This window comes from Aquarana catesbeiana, linkage group LG11, assembly GCF_042186555.1.
Source record: "Aquarana catesbeiana isolate 2022-GZ linkage group LG11, ASM4218655v1, whole genome shotgun sequence".
In the NCBI taxonomy this organism is placed as follows: domain Eukaryota; kingdom Metazoa; phylum Chordata; class Amphibia; order Anura; family Ranidae; genus Aquarana; species Aquarana catesbeiana.
The window spans coordinates 265,282,871-265,306,488 of NC_133334.1; the positions used below are offsets into that span (position 1 = coordinate 265,282,871).

At 43.7% G+C, this 23,618-nt stretch overlaps 1 protein-coding gene across 2 annotated transcripts in view; it reads left to right on the forward strand.

Annotated features, from left to right (window-relative positions):
* Positions 1–1,010: 1,010 nt before the first annotated feature.
* The window catches only part of MYLK3 (myosin light chain kinase 3), a 97,130-nt gene continuing 74,522 nt past the window's right edge, over positions 1,011–23,618 (forward strand). Inside the window, exon 1 of one of the 2 annotated variants that reach the window (XM_073605807.1) lies at positions 1,011–1,259. In XM_073605807.1, the coding sequence (XP_073461908.1) occupies positions 1,209–1,259 (51 nt within the window). In that variant the 5' untranslated portion in view covers positions 1,011–1,208. Of the gene's footprint in view, positions 1,260–10,868; positions 11,208–23,618 lie in introns of those variants that run through there. The other variant, XM_073605806.1, reaches the window with a different exon arrangement.

The following is a 23,618-nucleotide window of genomic DNA, read 5'->3' on the forward strand; positions in this document are numbered from 1 at the left end:
CCTTTACATCTTGGTGACCATCAGAGCCGCGCTTACATCAGTCTTCATCAGAGTACCCATCAGAGCCCCCTTACATCAAAGTTTTCATCAGAGTTCCCCCTTTAATGTAAGGGGGCTCTGATGGTCTCCCAGATGTAAAGGGGGAAGTCTGATGAAGACTGATGTAAGGGGGAGCCAAGACAGAGACTCTTGATTTAAGGGGTAACTCTGATGAAGACTCAGAGGCAAGGTGGGTTCTGATGGTCTCCCAGATGTAGAGTCCCCATCAGAACCCACCTTGCATCTGAGTCTTCATCAGAGCTACCCCTTAAATCAGAGTCTCTGTCTTGGCTCCCCTTTACATCTGGGTGACCATCAGAGCCCTGCTTACATCAGTCTTCATTAGAGTTCCCCCTTTACATCTGGGAGACCATCAGAGCCCCCTTACATTAGAGTATCCATCAGAACCCACCTTGCATCCAAGTCTTCATCAGAGATCCCCCTTAAATCAGAGTACCCATCAGAGCCCTCCTTAAATCATGGTCCCCTCTTGCATTAGAGTCTTCATCAGCCTCTCCTTACATCAGGGTCCCCATCAGTAGAGACCAACTGATCTGGATCCTCTATCTGTGCACCTCAGCTGCAAGCCAGATAACATTTTGTAGTAGGCCGGATGTGGCCCGCAGGCCATAGTTTGGGGACTCCTGATAGTAAAAGGACTATTCTGCAGGAGGATAGAGCTGCTGAACCACTATGGCTTATACATCTTATTTCCCACAATTCCTTGCTGCTGTAAACATGGATGTGGTGATGCTAACTTTGGCCCCCCCCAGCTTGGCTTGTCCACCAGACGAAGGATCAGCCATTCCAGCGCCGGTCAGACGAAAGCTCTTCTATAACAATACAAAGCACCTGAAATAACACCGGGGAGTGGCTCTATTTTTATTTCGAGTTGTACCATCCCTTTTGGCTGGGCTTCTCTGGGAATGACCTTTACTATTAATCTATGTAGCCGGCAGCCAGCACCTAGACAGAGATAATGGCCAGAGGGCGCGGCCTCCTGAGTGCCCCCGTCCGGATTATTTTTATGACCGCTGTTCGTTCTGGGCTTGGCAAGTCTTGGGGGGACCCCGGCTGATCGAGCATTGCTCCTCTCCGTCCGTCCGTCCTTCCTGCCCAGCTCCTGCAGAATCCCCACAACGCACTCTTCCCTCTGCTGTGGTCACTTTATGCTGGTGTCCAGCTCCAGGTGTTTACACGGATGGTACCAAAGACGAAACGTGAGTTATTATTATTTGCTTTTGAAACCTAAAGTAGATGTAAACCCTAACCGAATGACATTTAGTCTGCTGAAGCACTTTGTATCATAAACAATTGCCATTAAAAAAAATAAAATATGTGTTTTCACCCCCCCCCCCCCTTGTTATAAATCACTGCTGCTAATCTCCTGCAGCCTGTTTGCAGCCACTTCTTGTAAATGTGCACTCCAACAATGGATGCTTGGCATTTGTCAGGGACCATCCTTGTGTGATATGGCTACTTGTAGTCTCCACTGGACGCCAGTGGGACAGGGTGACAACCCAGGACAGCAGTTAGGAGACAGAGCGAGTGCATTATTATTTTTTTTTCCCACAAACGTGTAGTTACCCTTTTAAGCGTAGATCTAGCCAACTATGTAGATAGTTTCAAAAAAGGATGGATGCCTTTCTAAATGTACAAAATATAACTACCTAATAATATTGATAAGGAATAACACCGGGGATTGTTGATCCAGGGAGTCTCCAACTGCCTTAGGGGTTTAGGAAGGATTTTGGGGCTGATTTACTAAAGGCAAATGGACCGTGCACTTTGCAAAGTGCAGTTACTCCAGAGCTTAGTAAATGAGCAGAAGTTCTACTGACTTCCATCATCCAATCATGTGTTGTGTGTTTTTATTTTTTTTTTTTTTGCTTGCATGTGATTGTTTGTTTGTTTTTTTTTTTTTTTTTTTGTTTTTTTTTGCAAAGTGAAGCTTTACTTCATTTACCAAGCTCTGGAGCAACTGCACGTGCAGAGTACAACTGCACCTCAAAAAGTGCAGTCTATTGCAAATCAACCCCAACGTTTCACTTTGCAAAGAATACCCCATCACATGCAAGGGGGAAAAAAAACAAAATTTTTTTGCTAGCGCATGATTGGATGATAAGTCAGAAGAGCTTCTACATACTTACGCTCTGGAGCAACTGCATAGTCTATCTGCCTTTAGTAAATTGACCTTTGTTCCTTGTTAGAGCAAAATGGAACAAAGTGAGTTTTTCTTTCCTTCCTCTGGATCAACTGCGGGTTTATTTTTTAATTTATTGATTTTTGTCTTTTGTTTGAATTCAATGCATGAGTGTCATTTTCATCCCTAATCGAGATATAGATTATATATATATATATATATATCGAGAGAGAGAGAGATATATAGATGATGTATTTATGTATGTATTTATTGTCATTGCATTAACAGAGAGTAGGCACCCTGGAAGCAGCCTTTTCCTTCTTAAAGTGGAAGTAAAGTCTTCTTTTTGACTTGCCTACAGATAAGCCTATAATAATAAGACTTATCTGTAGGTAGAGTGAATATCTCCTAAACTTGCACTGTTTAGGAGATATTCACCCTTTATGCAGCCGGTGATGTCACCAGCGCATTCGCTCTGAAAGGACCGTATACCCGTGCCGTCCCTTTAGAGCTCCATGCCGCGGTCCCTGACTCCTGCACGCATGTGCGGGAAGTGACGTCATCACGGCATGGCCAATTGGACGCCCGGAGGACGCAAACCTGGAAGGAAGACCCAGTGAAGATGGAAGCACCTTCAGCGGTCACAGCGTGCCGCTGGAATGTTTCATTCTAGGGTAAGTATTTCATAATGTGCTAGTATGTGATGCATACTAGCACATTATGCAATTTTCTTACAGGTTTTTTTTTTTTTAAATGCAGTTTAATACCGCTTTAAGCAGCTGCTCAGGCGTTCTGTGAATATTATCACACTGCATTAAATACGCCTCAAGGTCCAGTCATTATTCAGTCCTGATACTTTGTTTCCTATTGCAAGCCCTGATGAAGGTGTTTTTGGATCCCTTAAATGCATCAGAAACACCTTTTTATTATCTTTGACGTTTCCTGGAATAAAATTGTACCTGGACTATTGAACAGTGGGGTGATGCTTCAAATATTCTTCTTTTTTGCTGCTTTCCTTCTTAAAGGAACAACACACCTGAAGCCCAAACATCATCTTTACAAGGCAGCTGAAGACTTCCATTGTGTATTTGCACCAAATAAAAAACAAAAAAAGGAACAATGGCATCTGCTCTGATCTGTTTAAAATTAGCGAAAGGTGCACATGGGTAGTGCAATAAATAAAACCATACAAAGGGATCCCCAGCACACTATATACAGTATATATACAGTGTCTCACAAATATGTGTCTCATATTTTTGTAAATATTTTAATATATCTTTTCATGGGACAACACTGAAGAAATGACACTTTGCTACAATGTAAAGTAGTGAGTGTACAGCTTGTATAACAGTGTAAATTTGCTGTCCCCTCAAAATAACTCAACACACAGCCATTAATGTCTAAACCACTGGCAACAAAAGTGAGTACACCCCTAAGTGAAAATGTCCAAATTGGGCCCAATTAGCCATTTTCCCTCCCCGGTGTCGTGTAACTTCTCAGGTGTGATTGGGGAGCAGGTGTGTTAAATTTGGTGTTATCACTCTCACTCTCTCATACTGGTCACTGGAAGTTCAACATGGCACCCCATGGCAAAGAACTCTCTGAGGATCTGAAAAAACGAATTGTTGCTCTACATAAAGATGGTCAAGGCCAGTGATGGCGAACCTTGGCACCCTAGATGTTTTGGAACTACATTTCCCATGATGCTCTGGCACTCTGCAGTGTAGTGGAGCATCATGGGAAATGTAGTTCCAAAACATCTGGGGTGCCAAGGTTCCCCATCACTGGTAGGCTATAAGAAGATTGCCAAGTCCCTGAAACTGAGCTGCAGCACGGTGGCCAAGACCATACAGCGGTTTAACAGGACGAGTTCCACTCAGAACAGGCCTCACCATGGTCAACCAAAGAAGTTGAGTGCACATGCTCAGCGTCATATACAGAGGTTGTCTTTGGGAAATAGACATATGAGTGCTGACAGCATTGCTGTAGAGGTTGAAGGGGTGGGGGGGGGTCAGCCTGTCGGTGATCAGACTATACGCCACACACTGCATCAAATTGGTCTGCATGGCTGTCGTCCCAGAAAGAAGCCTCTTCTAAAGATGATGCACAAGAAAGCCCACAAACAGTTTGTTGAAGACAAGCAGACTAAGGACATGGATTACTGGAACCGTGTCCTGTGGTCTGAGGAGACCAAGATAAACTTATTTGGTTCAGATGGTGATAAGTGTGTGTGGTGGCAACCAGGTGAGGAGAACAAAGACAAGTGTGTCTTGCCTACAGTCAAACATGGTGTTGGGAGTGTCATGGTCTGGGGCTGCATGAGTGCTGCCGGCACTGGGGAGCTACAGTTCATTGAGGGAACCATGAATGCCAACATGTACTGTGACATACTGAAGCAGAGCATGATCCCCTCCCTTCAGAGACTGGGCCGCAGGGCAGTATTCCAACATAACGACCCCAAACACACCTCCAAGACCATCACTGCCTTGCTAAAGAAGCTGAGGGTAAAGGTGATGGACTGGCCAAGCATGTCCCCAGACCTAAACCCTATTGACCATCTGTGGGACATCCTCAAATGGAAGGTGGAGGAGCACAAGGTCTCCAACATCCACCAGCTCCGTGATGTCGCCATGGAGGAGTGGAAGAGGACTCCAGTGGTAACCTGTGAAGCTCTGGTGAAATCCATGCCCAAGAGGGTTAAGGCAGTGCTGGAAAATAATGGTGGCCACACAAAATATTGACACTTTGGGCCCAATTTTGGACGTTTTCACTTAGGGGTGTACTCACTTTTGTTGCCAGCGGTTTAGACATTAATGGCTGTGTGTTGAGTTATTTTGAGGGGACAGCAAATTTACACTGTTATACAAGCTGTACACTCACTACTTTACATTGTAGCAAAGTGTCATTTCTTCAGTGTTGTCACATGAAAAGATAGATAAAATATTTACAAAAACGTGAGGGGTGTACTCACTTCTGTGAGATACAGTGTGTGTGTGTGTGTATATATATATATATATATATATATATATATATATATATATATATATATATATGTAATAAAAATAAATTCATCCGTATATACAGTACAAAGGGATCCCCAGCTCAATATATGGGAAAATATATATACACAGCAGAAAAGGGGTAATTTTTTTTTCATCTACTCGGATTATTAATGGAGGTTTTATAACCTGAGTAGCTCCATGGGAAATCCACATAGCCGTCTTTCTTTTTTATTTTTTTTTCTCTAATTCAGCAGCATTTCGTAAGCTAAGTGGGAGCCGGGCTCGTTACCATGGTGTGGGATGTATTATACCTTTTGTTGCCACATTATAATGATTTTAAAAGAACCCCTCAGGAAAATATTACCACAAATCGGATTATTACTCGGTGTTATTCATGCGGATGGATCCGAGTCAAATATCAATGTACTCATCATTCAGAAGGTGTTAAATCAGGTCCCTCCATTGTGTTGGAGGTTCAGCTCTCTATCCGCAGTGGGACTACATGTACCAGCATGGAGAAAAAAAAAATCAACATTTGGAGAATGTTTATGCCTGAAGTGACCCCCATACAGTGAACTATATTATATCAGGGTGGCGTCACATGATGCATGATGAATGGTGCCTCTGCTCCACAGGCTATTGGATATTATTATAGTGTTTAGTTGAGACAATACACATTTGTTATATTTTGCTTCTTTGCTTTCCGAATATTAATTGTATTTTACAGAGACATCCATAAAATCCAAATACGAATCTTTGTTATAAGAATGTTACTACTGCATATCAAATCTATATCCTGCAGGACGTCGCTGCTCTTCATACAGTATATACATGATAAAATAGTCCACTAGGATCCCAATCTAGAATATATTATAGAACAGTTTTCTAACATCTAAATATGTCATTTTCAAGAGACATTTTTAGCTATCCTAAAATAAGTTCTATTATAGAGGAGTTCTCTACTACCCCAATATATTTTATTATAGAGAAGTTTTCTACTATCCCAGTATATTTTAATATAGAGCAGTTCTCTGCAATCCCAATACTTTAGAGACATTCTCTACTATCCTCTATCATATTATAGAGGAGTTCTCTACTATCCCAATATACAGTATATTACATTTAAGATGAGTTTATTGCTATCCCACTATAAGTTATATTTTATAGAGGTATTCTTTACTACCCCAGTGTTTATAGAGGTGTTCCTTACTATCCCACTATAAGTTATATTATAGAGGAGTTCTCTACTTTCCAAATTTACGTTACAGTATGGAGGAGTTCTCAACTATCCCAATAAATATATTATAGAGTAGTTATGTACTATCCTAATATATTACACTATATAGTGGTTTTCTTTTATCCCAATAAATTATAGAGGAGTTCTTTACTATCAAAATATAATGTAGTAGAGTTCTCTACTATCCCGATATATTATATTATAGTGGAGTTGTCTACAATCCAAATATGTTATATTCCAGACTATAGAGAAGCTGTTTACTATCCCAATAATAATATATTATAAAGGAGTTTTCTACTATCCCAAAGTATTACATAATAGAGGTGTTCTCTACTATCCAAATATATTTATAGTATAGAGTAGTTTTCTACTATCCGAATATAAAATATCATAAAGGAGATCTCTACTATCCCAATATATTATATTATAGAGAAGTGCTCTATCCGAATACAGTAATACCTTGGATTATGAGCATAAGTCGTTCATAACTGGTGTATGCAGTACTGTATGGGGCCAGAGGTGCGGGGGAGCTGGTGTATGCAGCACTGTATGTGGCCAGAGGTACGGGGGCGCTGGTGTATGCAGAGCTGTGTGTGGCCAGAGGTGCGGGGGTGCTGGTGTATGCAGCACTGTATGGGGCCAGAGGTGCGGGGACCCAGGTGTATGCAGCACTGTATGTGGCCAGAGGTACGGGGGCGCTGGTGTATGCAGAGCTGTGTGTGGCCAGAGGTGCGGGGGTGCTGGTGTATGCAGCACTATATGGGGCCAGAGGTGCGGGGATGCTGGTGTATGCAGCACTGTATGGGGCCAGAGGTACGGGACGCTGATGTATGCAGCACTGTATGTGGCCAGAGGTGCGGGGGCGCTGGTGTATGCAGTACTGTATGTGGCCAGAGGTATGGGGGCGCTGGTGTATGCAGAGCTGTGTGTGGCCAGAGGTGCGGGGGCCCTGGTGTATGCAGCACTGTATGTGGCCAGAGGTACGGGGGCGCTGGTGTATGCAGAGCTGTGTGTGGCCAGAGGTGCGGGGGTGCTGGTGTATGCAGCACTATATGGGGCCAGAGGTGCGGGGACACTGGTGTATGCAGCACTGTATGGGGCCAGAGGTACGGGACGCTGATGTATGCAGCACTGTATGTGGCCAGAGGTGCGGGGGCCCTGGTGTATGCAGCACTGTATGTGGCCAGAAGTGCGGGGGCGCTGGTGTATGCAGCACTATATGGGGCCAGAGGTGCGGGGATACTGGTGTATGCAGCACTGTATGGGGCCAGAGGTGCGGGGGCCCTGGTGTATGCAGCACTATATGGGGCCAGAGGTGCGGGGACGCTGGTGTATGCAGCACTGTATGGGGCCAGAGGTGCGGGACGCTGATGTATGCAGCACTGTATGTGGCCAGAGGTGCGGGGGCCCTGGTGTATGCAGCACTGTATGTGGCCCCGCGGTGCGGGGGCGCTCGTGTATACAGCACTGTATGTGGCCAGAGGTATGAGGGCGCTGGTGTGTGCAGCACTGTATGGGGCCAGAGGTGCGGAGTCGCTGGTGTATGCAGCACTGTATGGGGCCAGAGGTGCGGGGGCGCTGGTGTATGCAGCACTGTATGTGGCCAGAGGTGCGGGGACACTGGTGTATGCAGCACTGTATGGGGCCAGAGGTGCGGGGGCCCTGGTGTATGCAGCACTATATGGGGCCAGAGGTGCGGGGACGCTGGTGTATGCAGCACTGTATGGGGCCAGAGGTACGGGACGCTGATGTATGCAGTACTGTATGGGGCCAGAGGTGTGGGAGCGCTGGTGTATGCAGTACTGTATGTGGCCAGAGGTGCGGGGGCGCTGGTGTATGCAGTACTGTATGGGGTCAGCCAGCGCTCCTGGCCCCTCCTCTTCATCGGGCGCCCCCACAGAGGGACGCTTTCCGTGGGGACACCCACTGGATTTGATTGAGAGCAGCGGGAGGCAATGGTTCCCGTTGCTATCAATCTATCCAATGAGAACAGAGGCTGGAGTTGGTGGGCTTGTGCTCGGCGCTGGAACAGATAGGTTCAGGTAAGAAAAAGATGGGCTCGGGGGGGGGGGGGGGGGGGGGGCAGGGGAGCTGCAGCTAAGAAGGTTTTTTCACCTAAATGCATAGAAATAACCTTGAGACTTTACAATCCCTTTAAAGGGTGCCTTGGCTCAAAAAGTTTGAGGAACGCTGGTTTAGACTATAATATAATATATTTGGATCATAGGTGTGCGCAGCCTATTGCATTAGGATGTGCACCCCAAAGCTCAAACACACACTACTGATCACTCACTGTGTTTATTTAGAAAAGTAAGGGGTCGGTAAATGACATATTTACCAGCCACTTTCCCCACTCATCCTAAAACATCCCCCTGTGTGTGCCAGCAGCAGCAGCCATTGGGAAAAGAGAGGAGGAAAGCCGGCAGCGCTGTGGGGGAAATGGGGGGGGGGGGGGCAGGGCAATAGGGGGAATCTATGCTGCACAGAGTGATTAGGGTGTGCCTGGGCACACCTGGCACACCCTGTGCGCACACCTATGATTTGGATAGTACACAACTCCTCCATAAAGGAGTTCAGTACTACCCCAATATATTACAGTATATTATAGAGGAGTTTTCTACTATCGTAATATATTCTAGAATTCTCTACTATGTCAATATGTTACACTATTTAGGAGGAGGTAAACAAAGGGGGATATGGTCACCATCTATAAATAGATAAATGAGCCATATAGTAAATGTGGCTAAGGTTGGTCATTGCAGATGACAAGGAGTCACGTTTTGTAGCAGGTTTTCTATGGATACAAAATTTAACAACCTATTCACATTTATAATTACCATTGTGGATTGTTGATTCAGAAAGTAACCAACTGCCTTAGGGGATCAAAAAGGTTTTTTTTTTTTTTTTTTTTTTTTAACCTGTTGGGGTAAATTGGACCGTGGGGGGTCTTCTGCATTTCCCTACATCAACTGTGGGTTTAGGATTCTGAGGACGCAGGTTTTTCATTCATCTCTTTTGGTTAAAGCCGATGGACGGGTGGCTTTTTTTCAACCTGACTTACTATATAAAGGGGTTCTCTGCCATTCTGATAAAAGTCATACTATAAATAAGCTCTCCACTTTCCAAATATGTCATATTTTATGTTAGACTTTAAAAAGACACCTCTGCATACGTTAGAGTCTATCTGAACTTCCAGTATAAATAAACTACGTTTATTCCAGGCAATTTTCTGATCAGAGTAATCTGAAATTGATCGGTTTTGCTAGAAATCAATTGTATGAGATTTATTTTTTAAATATTTGCACAGCAATTCACCCGCTGAAAGTGCATGTACGTTTTGTTCTTTGCAAATGGGGCACAAAAAAATGTGTTATTAGGCTAATTCCTGTGCTAGTTGAATATTTTTCATTGGTTTATAATGGAAAATGGCATTTTTGTCCACTAGATGGCATGAAGTATCATAGGATACTTAGCTCCATCTAGTGGTCAAATACAGTATTTTGCCTTTAGATTTGAAATAGAAAATGGCATACTTGTCCACTAGATCAGTGGTCATCAACCCTGTCCTCAGGGCCCACTAACAGGCCAGGTTTGCAAGATAACTGAAATACATGACAGGTGATATCATTTGCTGCTCAGTGATTGCAGTATTCTAGTCTGCATCTCCCCCAAGGTAATACATAAAACCTGGCCTGTTAGTGGGCCCTGAGGACAGGGTTGATAACCACTGCACTAGATGATGCTAAATACAATAAGGATACTTGGCTCCATCTAGTGGCCAAATACAGCATTTTTTTGCCTTTTAGATTTAAAATGGAAAATCGCATATTTGCCCACTAGATGGAGCTAAATAACATAGGATACTCAGCTCCATCTAGTGGCCAAATACAGTATTTTCCTTTTTTTAAATCAGTGAAAAATATTCGCCTATCATCTACTAGGACCCCCAGGTCCTTTTTCCATCCTAGATTTCCCCAGAGGTTCTCCCCCCCCCCCCCCCCCCCCCAGTGTATAGATTGCATTCATATTTTTGCCACCCAGATGCATAATTTTACATTTTTCTACATTGAACCTCATTTGCTATGTAGTTGCCTACCCCACTCATTTGTTCAGATCTTTTTTCAAGGTTTCCACATCCTGCGGACAAGTTATTGCCCTGCTTAGCTTAGTATCGTCCGCAAATACAGAGATTGAACTCATGAATTTATAGGTTATATATTACAAGATTACAATTATCAAGATCACTACCCAATTCTCTGTATTTAAGTCAAGTCCAGCTTGATATAGTCTGACCACATGCCATATATATATAATGAAATCAGAGCCTAGAAAGTAATGAATGTGAGATATGTCCTCTCTCCAGAATGTTCTGGAAATCTGAAAGGATAAAACTTTTTTTTTTTTTTTTTTTTTTTTTTTTAGAAAAGGCACCATTGGTTTAGCCGTCAGTCAGCCTCGCCGTGTCCAGTGATGTCTTTAGCAGCCGTATCTCCGGAAGCTATATTCCGCTCGGTAGGAGATAAGGCCGTGCCGGGTTTGGATGCTTGGAGTGAAGCCTGATAAACACATTCCTCCATTATCTCCCAAACACAATACTTACAAGATCCAAACAGGGCTGAGAGGTTTTTATTTTTTCTTTCCTAAAGTCGGACAGAAGGGACTCGGCTAGATGGTAGGTTGTCACAGCGAGAAAATGGGAACGTTATATCAAGAGTCGCCTCTCCACCGATCGATTCGCCTGGCGACGGGAGGATTTAGCGTTTCGGATTACATCAAGAAATTTGCGGTAATGACCTCCATGTTTGAATTTTTGGGGCTACCTTTACAGATGGGCGGGCAAAAATCTAGAATCCATAAACCTGGGAGATCAGCTGGCATGACATGGCGGTTGGGTTGGGGTCTTAAGACCAACTCTATTCTTTTTTTTTCTAACTGGTCGAGCAGCCATGTTCAAAACATTTACAGAACCCCCCCCCCCCCCAACCTCCAAACTTTTCTATGGTGCTTATTTTAGCAGCTTAGCAACAGATTCCAACCCAGCCCATTGGCTATAGTCTTGTTGTGCCCGATGGAAGACATAGATATTACAATTGTGTAAATCTGGGATTGGCTTCAGCCTGTGGGCACTTTCAGAGGCGGCAAGAGCTTCTAAATTGCTGGGGGAACATTAATTTGCAGGCTTAAAAAATGAGGGGTCCCTGTACTTTCATAGCTGCATCAGCTGTTTGGATCCTGGAATTTGTTCGATCTTATTTATGAAATATTTGAGGACGTTGCTTATCATTTTATAGAGAAATATATTAATTTTTTTGTTATTTTTAAGGTGGTTGGTATTTTTTTAAAATATATGTTTTTAAAATGTGGTGGTTGTTGGTATTTAAAAAAAAAAATTGTTCTGAATCATTTGTGCAAAGATGAGAATGAGATGAATATAATAAAAAAAAAATATTGGCTAAATCACGGCATGGCATAGCCTAATGCACTACTATAGAGAGCCTAATATACCACTGATCCTGCACACAGGCATATTGGGCTGTATAATGTAATACATGGGCATATTGGTCATATAACATAAAATATGGGCATACTAAGTGGTATAATCTAAAATGTGGGAGCATTGGGCAGCATAATCTAAAATATGGGTGTATTGGGCTGTATATTGGACCATATAGCTTAAAATATAGGCTTATTGGGCTGCATTACGTAACATATGGGCATACTGGGCCACATAACATAAAATATGGTCATGTTGGGTTGTATAACGTAAAATGTGGGCGCTTTGGGCAGTATAACCTAAAATCTGGGTGTATTGGGCTGTATAACATGAAATATGGGTATATTGGACCATATAACCTAAAATATAGGCTTGTTGAGCTGTATAACACAAACTATGGGTGGATTGGGCTGCATTACGTAACATATGGGCATGCTGGGCTACATAACATAAAAATTAGCATATTGGGGGGGAGGGGGAGTTGTATCAAAATGTGGGAGCATTTTGCAGTATAACCTAAAATATGGGTGTAATGGACCATATAACATAAAATATATAGGCTTGTTGGGCTGTATGATGTAAAATATGATTGTACAGAGCCAAATAAAGTAAAATATAGGCATATTGGACTGTATAACACAAAGTATGGGTGTATTGGGCTGCATTACATAACATATGATCATATTGGGCCACGTAACATAAAAATGGGCATATTGGGTGGTATAATGTAAAATGTGGGATCATTGGGCAATATAACCTAAAATATGGGTGTATTGGGCTGTATAACATAACATATGGGTATATTGGACTATTTAATATGAAATATATAGGCTTATTGGGCTGTATAACACAAACTATGGGTGTATTGGGCTGCATTACGTAACTTATGGGCACGCTGGGCTACATAACATAAAAAAGGGCATATAGGGGGGGGGGGGGGTTGTATCAAAAAGTGGGGGCATTTCGCAGTATATTCTAAAATATGGGTGTATTGGACCATATCACATAAAATATAGGCTTGTTGGGCTTTATGATGCAAAATAAGGTTGTATTGGGCCATGTAATATAACATATTGGCTGTATAATGAAAAATAAGGGTGTATAGGGCCATATAATGTAAAATATAGGCATATTGGACTGTATAACACAAACTATGGGTGTATTGGGCTGCATGACGTAACATATGGGCACACTGGACCGCATAACATAAAATATGGGCATATTAGGTCGTATAATGTAAAATGTGGGTGCATTGGGCAGTGTAACCTAAAATATAAGTGTAGTGGATTGTATAATGTAAAATATGGTTGTATTGGGCCACATAATGTAAAATATTGACTGTATAATGTCACATATGGGTGTATAGAAGCATAGAATGTAAAATATGGGCATATTTGGGCTGTATAACACAAACTCTGGGCTTATTGGGCCTCATTACATAAAATTTGGGTGTATTGGGCCGTATGATAAAAAATATGGGCATATTGGGCCATAGAACATAAAAATACAGGAAATAACTGCTACTAACATTTACAAATGTGTGCAAAAGTTGCAAAATATAACTTGTAGTTGTTGGAAATGACATCACATTTGTAGGAGCGGTGCGGCGTTTTGGATGAATTGGTATCTATGGTGTCGCTGTGTCTTTTGCCTTGCTTGGCTGCGTCCCAACGAATCCCACCGAATTCTCATTAGAGAATAAAATCTATTTCTTGATTTGTCGCCTCTCCCTACAAGCACCCCGCTGAGCATTACTTTGTACCAATCCTGATTTGGAGCGCACCCAGGACATGTGTGGGAACCCCCCCCCCCCCCCCCCCTCCGCTACTTTGTATAGACTATGAGATTTTCCTCATTCGTGTGACTCTGTTGGGCAGGTTGTTGCAGTTTTCTGATTACAGGAAGGATAGAGTGGGAAGGGCTTAGACCCCCTGTCAGGTTTTTATTGCTTTCTGTGCCCCCTCTTTGTCCTGTTTATCATTATTGCTGACAGTGAAAATGAAAGGAAATCTTATATTTTGTGTGGGGACGCTAGTTCTGGTGACAACCAGGGATCCCCTCACCTCTGGAAGGATTTCTTCTCACTTCCTGTATTAGCTATGGGTGGGCAAGTGAAACAAATCCCCCCCCCTCCCCCACAGCGTGGTGGTGCAGGGATTTGTTCGAAGGCAAGTATTTCATAATGTGCTAGTATGCGATGCATACTAGCACATAATGCCTTTTTTACTTTGCAGGGTTTTAAAAAAAGAAGAAGAAACTTTGGCGCAGTTTACTTCCTCTTTAAAAAGGAGACCCCCCCCCCCCAAAAAAAAAAATGAAATGTCAGCAGCCACAAATACTGTAGCTGCTGACTTGTAATATAAGGACACTTACCTGTCATTACTGGGGATCCAGCGATGTCTTCCCCTGAGCCGATTCTTCAAACTGCTTCGAGTCCAGGCGCCGGCTTCCCACGAGCCACTCTGCTCGTTATGAATGGTCCCACAGTCTTCTGGGTCCTTTGATGTGTCCCAGAAGGTTGCTTGGGTGGGGGGTGGAACCAAACTTCTGCAGTGATCTGACCGGAGGTGGGAGCAAAACCAGGTACCAGTCCGAAGCCCCCCCCCCCCGACCCCAAAAAACTGCCAATTGTTGAAGAGATTGACCTGGACATTTTAAAGATATCCTCATATTGATTAGTGGTTCCAAATTAATAATAACTACCGCAGTAGGAAACAGACAGAAAAGATACACTCAGCATCTTTCCAAATAACTGTTCTGCTTTATTATGACGCAATTGAAGGTTTTTTTATACTCATGATTACGTAGCTATCACATTAATATTACAATTGTACTTTTATGGTAACAAGGGGCGTAACATAGGCAGGCTAATTCTAATCAGGACTCGAAAGAATGCAAACATGTCATGAAAACATTATCAGTGCCGGGTGCACAGTGAGGGCAGTGTGCAATACATACAAAATAGAATACAATTATATACAAAACTTACAAATTTCCATTACAGGTCATTAGAAAACTGTATAGAGTGGTGCATTGTATCAAATATACTGAAAAGTAGATTTTGGGTTTGCATACACTTTGCTGCTATAAGTGTGCGAAATTGCAGCAAGATATAAGTGATTTTCCTGCCAACACAATACACAATTTCACCTTTTGTTAGTTGCCAATTAGCTTTATAACAGTAAAGTACACATTGAATGGAAATTACTCTTATTAAGGCGGGTGGCATTCAGACAACATGCAGGACAAATTAGCGCACTTTGCTGTAAAGTAGGATGGGGGGGGAGGGGTCATTTGATTCAATGTTTTGCAAAAGCCATTCAGGCTGTCATTACCGAAAAAACATCAAAGTGCCGTAGAACCGGGACCTGCGCGTTCCCAGAATGAGCTTGACGTGGCATTTGCTTGTATTGTCCGCCATTCTCAGCATTGTGTTTATAAAGAGATTGTTCGGATTTGGAAAGTAATGGACGTCATATAATTACAGAATGTGATCAACAGAGAACGGAGAGCGTGTAATAAGAAGACTTATGAACTTGTCGTAATTAGCGGACTACTGAGCTATTATCTCCATCTTAGATGTTCCACACTTCAAAGAAGACAGATACAAGAACCTTTTGATTGAAGTCAGTAAAAAAAAAAAAAAAACATGCTAGAACGATCGTTAAACCTGAACTCCAGGCAAACAGCTAAATACGAGGTTGAAATATATATAATGGGTGTGCTTTAGCTGCCAAAACGAGTTGTATTTCTGTCCATACAGTCCTTAGACAAATCCAGCTACACTATATTACCAAAAGTATTGGGACCCCCCCCCCCCCCCCCAATATTTTATTTATGTCAGGGAAAAAGGCAGGTTCCATGTCAGCATATCCTAAAACCGTGCACAAAGAACCTCACATCCTTGAACTTTAATGACATCCCAGTCTTAATCTGTAGGGTTCAATATTGAGTTGGCCCTCCCTTTGCAGCTATAACAGCTTTAACTCTTCTGGGAAGGCCGTCCACAAGGTTTAGGAGTGTGTCAATGGGAATGTTTGACCATTCTTCCAGAAGAGCATTTGTAAGGTCAGGCACGAGAAGGCCTGGCTCGCAGTCTCCGCTCTAATTCATCCCAAAGGTGTTCTATCGGGTTGAGGTGCAGGCCAGTCAAGGTCCTCCGCCCCAAACTCGGTCATCCATGTCTTTATGGACCTTGCTTTGTGTACTGGTGCGCAGTCATGTTGGAACAGGAAGGGGTCATCCCCAAACTGTTCCCACAAAGTTGGGAGCATGAAATTGTCCAAAATGTCTTGGTATGCTGACGCCTTTAAGAGTTCCCTTCACTGGAACTGAGGGGCCAAGCCCAACCCCTGAAAAACAACCCCACATCATAATCCCTCCTCCACCAAATGATTTGGACCAGTGCACAAAGCAAGGTCCAAAAAGACATGGATGAGCGAGTTTGGGGTGGAGGAACTTTTACTGTCCTGCACAGTGTCCTGACCTCAACCCCTATGGGCTTCTCGTCCAACATCAGTGCCTGACCTCACAAATGCGCTTCTGGAAGAATGTTCAAACATTTCCATAGACACACTTCTAAACCTTCCCAGAAGAGTTGAAGCTGCCTGTTATAACTGAAAAAGTGGGCTAACTCAATATTGAACCCTAAGGACTAAGACTGGGATGCCATTAAAGTTCATGTGCGTGTAAAGGCAGGTGTCCCAATACTTTTTGGTAATATGTATGTAAGGGGTATGCTTTACCTGCCAAACGAGTTGTATTTTTGTCCATCCAGCCCTTAGCTAAACCCAGCTATGACAGCATAGTCAGGTTGGTGACCCGAGTTTTCTCTGCTGCAGTAATGCAATACATCCCCCAAGCCAGTAAAGAAGCAAAAGACTGATGAACTCAGCAGACTCCTCTCTCCTCCTATCAGCATGTTGCCTATTCAGTATAAGTGCATCCAACACACCTGATTGGTCCCTGGTGCTCCCAGCCTGGGTTTACAGTGCAGAGACCTGCAAGAGACTGATGGGCCTCATTCACATGGACGCACCCATCTGTATGCTCATGTGAAGGGCCGCCATCAGCCTCCCAGGATGCATAGGTGTTCCTTGCAGGAGCATGCAGGCAGCCTATTGAATCAATAACAGGCAGCCAGCTGCATGGATCCATGTGGGTCCAATGCATGGATCATAGTTCAGCCCGTCTGCGTCCTGATCTGTGCATTTGACCCACACGGATGTGCACTCCAGGGTAGACGGCGTACGTACAGGGGTCACGATTGCCACCTGGCTCCATGGTCCAGGGAGTGTGGCCCCCCCATGTACACTTGGATAGGAGGGGCAGTGGAATGTAAAGGAACCAATCCCTCAATGCAGCCAGTGAATGCCTACTTCTCCTCTCCCTCCTGTAGACATTCAGCGGCTGCAGGAAGGAAATGGCGGGCATCGGTTTCTCTACTTGGCGCTCCCACTGCCTCCCAATCCCTGTCCTGCTGTCCCGGGCCCCTGTATGCTTTCCTGGCTCTCCCTCGCCTCCTGCAGGACTGCCGGGTTTCCCCCTCCTACCTCCCGCCATCTGCCATGGGGGATTCTGTCAGGATAGAGTGGGGAAGGAGCCGGTAAATGTGTAATTTACTGGCCCCTTCCTTGTCTCGATGAACCGTAACAATCACTGACTCAGTGTTTCTGGGTTGGGATAGCAGGCGCGTGCGCCGCTGCACGGCGGGGGTGCCGATGCTTGTGGCAGATGGTCACGATGACCGCCGGCCACAAGCGATCGCGAGCACCAGAGACAGAACACAGAAGTGTGTATGTAAACACACAAATCCGTATTTTGTTCTGAGAGGAATGACAGATCGTGTGTTCCTATTAGCTAGGAACCACGCTCCGTCACTTACTCTAGTCAGTCCCCTCCCCCTTCAGTTAGAATCACCTCCCAGGGAACACAGTTAACCCCTTGATCGCCTCCTAGTGTTAACCCCTTCCCTGCCAGTGACATTTTTACAGTAATCAGTGCATTTTTATAGCACCGATCGTTGCATAAATGCCAATGGTCCCAAAAATGTGTCCGATGTGTCTGCCATAATGTCGCAGTCCCGATTAAAATATCGCTGATCGCCGCCGTTACTAGTAAAAAAAATAATTAAAAATGCCCTAAATCTTTCCCCTATTTTGTAGACACTATAACTTTTGTGCAAACCAATCAATATACACTTTTTGCATTTTTTTATTACCAAAAATATGTAGAAGAATATATATCGGCCTAAACTGAGGAAAAAAATTCGCTTTTTTAAAAAAAAAATGGGGATATTTATTATAGAAAAAAGTACAAAATGTTTTTTTTTTTCAAAATTGTCGCTCATTTTTTCCAGTTTATAGCGCAAAAAATAAAAACTGCAGAGATGATCAAATACCACTAAAAGAAAGCCCTATTTGTGGGAAAAAAATTTTGTTTGGGTACAGCGGCGCACGACCGCGCAATTGTCAGTTAAAGCGACGCAGTGCCGTGTCGCAAAAAATGGCCTGGTAATTGACCAGCCAAATCTTCCGTGGCTGAAGGAAACCCGGTACGGGTTTTCACGCAGAGGAGCCATTCTGCCCCCCCCCCCTGTAAATAGACGTGAGCCATTCGGGAACGGGTTAAACCCCCTTCCTGCCCAGACCAATTTTCAGCTTTCAGCGCTCTCACACTTTGAATGTCAATTGTGCGGTCATGCAACACTGTACCCAAATTCAATTTTTATCATGTTTTTTTTTCACACAAATAGAGCTTTCTTTTGGTGGTATTTAATCACCACGGGGTTTTTTATTGTTTGCTAAAAAAACGAAAAAAGACCGAAAGTGTTGAAAAAGTTTGTTATAAAATTTTGAAAACAGGTAATTTTTCTCCTTCACTGATGTGTGCTGATGAGGCTGCACCGATGGGCACTGATAGGTACTGATAGGTGACACTGATGGGTACTGATAGGTGACACTGATGGGTACTGATAGGTGACACTGATGGGTACTGATAGGTGACACTGATAGGCAGCACTGATCGGTGGCACTAGTGGGCATTGATTGGCAGCACTGGTGGGCAATGATTGGCGGCACTGGTGGGCAATGATTGGCGGCACTGGTGGGCATTGATTGGCGGCACTGGGGGGCATTGGTAGGTGGCACTGGTGGGTACTGATAGGTGGCACTGGTGGGCACAGATGAGGCAGCCGCGTCTCTCTGTGTGAGGATCCGATTTCTCTCTGACGGAAGCCGATGAACGGCTTTTTGTTCAGCATGAAGGGAAAAAAAAAACCCTGATTACCGATCTTCTGTTTAAACCACGTGATCAGCTGTCATTGGCTGACAGCTGATAACGTGGTAAGGGGTCGGGATCTCATAGACTCGGTGATCACAGAGCGTGCCACGCGGGCGGCCCACAGGGGGCACGCAGGCAGCTCATGCACGGGAGGACGTCATATGACGGCCTCCTGGTAATTTAGGCCCGCGCTGTAGCCATCATTTGGCTATAGCGATGGCGGGAGGAGGTCAACTAGACATGTGCGTAAGAGAAAATGTTGTTTTGTTTAGTTTCAGATAGATTTGTCCTGTTACCAATTTAATTTTGTTGATTTAGTTCGGAATGCATTTAATTTCGTTTCCTTAAATTTCATTTTGTTTATTAATTTTCAAACAATTTCCAAACTATTGGAACAATTCTAATCGGTTGAAAAACGATCGACCGATTTGAATTGTGTGTAAAGAATAGCTGGTTGTTAAGGAGCGGGCTGGGGCCGCAGCATGGGTTGAACGAAAAAAAAAAATAATAGTGTGTACCAGGCTTAAGACTGGGATGTCATGATGCCAAGTTCATGTGTGTGTATAAAGACAGGTGTCCCAATACTTTTGACAATATAGTGTATATCTCTGTCTTCAATGAAGACAGAAAGCAGACTGATGAGCTCAGCAGCCTGCTGTCTCCTCCTATCAGCACGCTGCTCCTCGGCATAGGTGCATGCAGCACGTCTGATTGGTCTCTGGTGCTCCCAGTCTGAGCTCGACTATACAGAGGCCGATCGTGTACTTGTACCAACTTCCTATGAAAAACACGTTTAGTGAGTTTTGATAAATGACATCCAAACCGCTAGAGCCGAAGTAATCGATTTTATAAAATTTCTAATTGGTAAATAATGAATAAAATCTTTTCAGCTTTAAAGCCTCCAGTTGATGAGTTTTGAAAGAGAATAAAAGGCTGACGGCTCAATTTCCCACCAAGGGGGTTTGATGGAAATAACGAACGTCAATTCTAAAGAAAAGAAAAATAAAACATAACAAAGCAATCCCAAAAGTGAGAAAATGGAACATTGTATTGAAAATTGTGAATCGGAAAGCTGCATGATGAGGATTTTATAGAGTGACTCATCAGAACAGATCAGACTATTATTGTAAGAAACTTTTTAAGTAAGTTTTTGTCTTTTATTGACTATAACCCTGAGATGATGATTAACCGCGTCTATTATTAATTACATTTTTTTTTTATTAGAGATTTTCATTTTGCAAGCATCAAATCCATAAAATATTAACATAGAAGAAGAAAAAGGAAAAGAAAAGTTAAAAAAAAAAATAAATGTACTACAGGACAAACTACAATTACAAGGTTTTATATTTTTCCCACTTTCGATATTTTAAGTATAACTTGTGGATAGAAGTGTAGTTTTGGATAGAAGTGTAGTTTTGGATGGAGCGGAGAGGGATTAGAAAGCTTGTCAGTTTTTATTGCTGTCTGTGTCCCCATAAAGCACTTGCCGACCTCGCCGAATTACAACGCGAACGGTTAGTTCTGGAAGGGCTTCATATGAGGTTTCCGAAGGAGACTGCTGATCACAGATTGAGGTAACGAGCCAGTTAGCAGCTCTTTACCATGTGATCAGCTGTGTCCAATCATGAATGTAAATAAAAGCCAGTTATTAGCACTCCTTTCCTCGTGCTGACAGCATTGAGAGAGGAGAGCTGATAACCGGCTTCTCTAAAAGGGGCATGTACACTGATTATCAGTGCAGTCCCAACAGTGCCCGCCAGTGCCTCCTCATCAGTGTCACCCATCAGTGCTGAATGCCAGTAACCACCAGTACCACCTATCAGTGCCGCCTATCCGTGCTGCCCATCAGTGCAGCCTCATCAGCGCCCATCACTGCTGCCTCATCAGCGCCCATCAGAGCTTCCTCATCAGCGCCCGTCAGTGCAGCCTCATCAGGACCCATCTGTGCAGCCTCATCAGTGTCCATCACTGCTTCCTCATCAGCGCCCGTCAGTGCAGCCTCATCACTGCCTATCACTGCTTCCTCATCAGCGCCCATCTGAGCTTCCTCATCAGCGCCCATCTGAGCTTCCTCATCAGCGCCTGTCAGTGCTTCCTCATCAGCGCCCATCACTGCTTCCTCATCAACGCCCATCTGAGCTTCCTCATTAGCGCCCATCAGTGCAGCCTCATCACCGCCTATCACTGCTTCCTCATCAGCGCCCATCTGAGCTTCCTCATTAGCGCCCATCAGTGCAGCCTCATCAGCACCCATCAGTGCAGCCTCATCAGCGCCCATCAGTGCAGCCTCATCAGGGCCCATCAGTGCAGCCTCATCAGCGCCCATCACTGCTTCCTCATCAATGCCCATCTGAGCTTCCTCATTAGCGCCCATCAGTGCAGCCTCATCACTGCCTATCACTGCTTCCTCATCAGCGCCCATCTGAGCTTCCTCATCAGCGCCCATCTGAGCTTCCTCATCAGCGCCCATCTGAGCTTCCTCATCAGCGCCCATCAGTGCAGCCTCATCAGCTCCTATCAGTGAGGGAGAAAAATAACCCGTTTGCAAAATTTTATAACAAACTATGAAAAAGTTTTTTTTGTTTTTTTTTTCAAAATTTTCAGTCTTTTTTCGTTTGTTTAGCAAAAAATAAAAAACCCAGTGGTAATTAAATGTCATCAAAAGAAATCTCTATTTGTGTGAAAAAAAATGTCATATGGGTACGTTGTTACATTTTGAATGACAATTGCGCGGTTATGTAACAGCGCTGAAAGCTGACAGTTGGCCTGGGCAGGAAGGGGGTAAAAGTGCCCAGCAGGCAAGTGGGTAAGGAGATTCATCCTCTCTATTTGTCCTGTTTACCATTTTATAAGTGAAAGTAAATCCCACACTTTGGGTTGTAATAGAGGGGAAATCTTCCAATGAGAACACTAGTTCTGGTGACCTGGGGGGGTCCCAGAGGAATTCCTTTTTAATTTGCAGGGATTTCCTCTCACTTCCTGTTTTGGCTATGGGACAGGAAGTTAAGGTAAATCTCCTCAATGGGACACAGATGGCGAAAAAAAAATCTGACAGGGGTTATAACCCTCCTTTCCTCTCTCCAAAATTTAAAATAAAACATTTTGCCTATAGTTCTACTTTTATTTGCCATATTGAGGCCACATCCTCATATTCGCATCACACCATTTTGTTCCCATTAACATGTTCAATTTTAACTCACTAACACTGTCATTGGTGTATATAGATGGCCAACGAGAAACTCCTCATCTAAGGATCAAAAAGCTGAAGTTTAATCTGTTTATATTTTTGCCTTCTCTGGTTCCTCCCTTCCCTACTGATCAGCTTACTAATAAAATGATTACATTTACATTTTCTCTTTTTTTGTGACATGCCTAATGATATCACCACCGGGTCTCTACGCAAGGTGCTGTACAAAGCTTCCTGCAAACATCACAGCGCCCTGGCTTAGTACTTCTCTGAGCCAATGAGAAGGGAGGGAGCTGCTGCTCTGGTGCACATCGCTGGATCCAGATTGGGCTTGGGTAAGTATGAAGGGGGCTGGGGGAGGGGAGCTGCACACAGATTTTTTACCTTCATGCATAGAATGCATGAAGATATACAGGCGTGGCCAAACGTCTTGAGAATGACACAAATATTAATTTTCACATAATCTGCTGCTTCAGTGTTTTTAGATTTTTTTGTCAGATGTTACTATGGTATACTGAAGTATAATGACATTTTATAAGTGTCAAACGCTTTTATTGACAATTCCATGAAGTTTTTATGCAAAGAGTCAATATTTGCAGTGTTGACCCTTCTTTTTAAAGACCTCTGCAATTCCCCCTGGCATGCTGACAATCACCTTCTGGGCCACAACCTGACTGATGGAGGCCCATTCTTGCATAATCAATCCTTGGAGTTTGTCAGAATTTGTGGAGGGTTTTTTTTTTATTTTGTTCACCCGCCTCTTGAGGATTGACCACAAGTTCTCAATGGGATTAAGGTCTCGGGAGTTTCCTGGCCATGAACCCAAAATTTAGATGTTTTGTTCCCTAAGAGACTTATGCCCTGTACACACGAGCGGACTGTCCGACAGAAAAAGTCAGGCGGAAGCTTTTCATCTTATATACCGATCGTGTGTAGGCCTCATCGGACTTTTTTTTTTTTTTAAATCTGACAGACCTAGAAATGGAACATGATCTAAATCTTTCAGACGGACCCAACTCCTATCGGGAAAACCGATCGTCAGTATGCTGGTCCGACGGACCAAAAAAGACGCATGCTCTGAAACAAGTACGAGACGGAAGCTATTGGCTATTGAACTTCCTTTTTCTAGTCTTGTCGTAAGTGTTTGTACGTCACCGCGTTCTGGACGGTGGGACTTGTGTAGGCAAGACCGCTTGAATCGAATTCCGTCGGAGTAATATTGGAGAAACCATCAG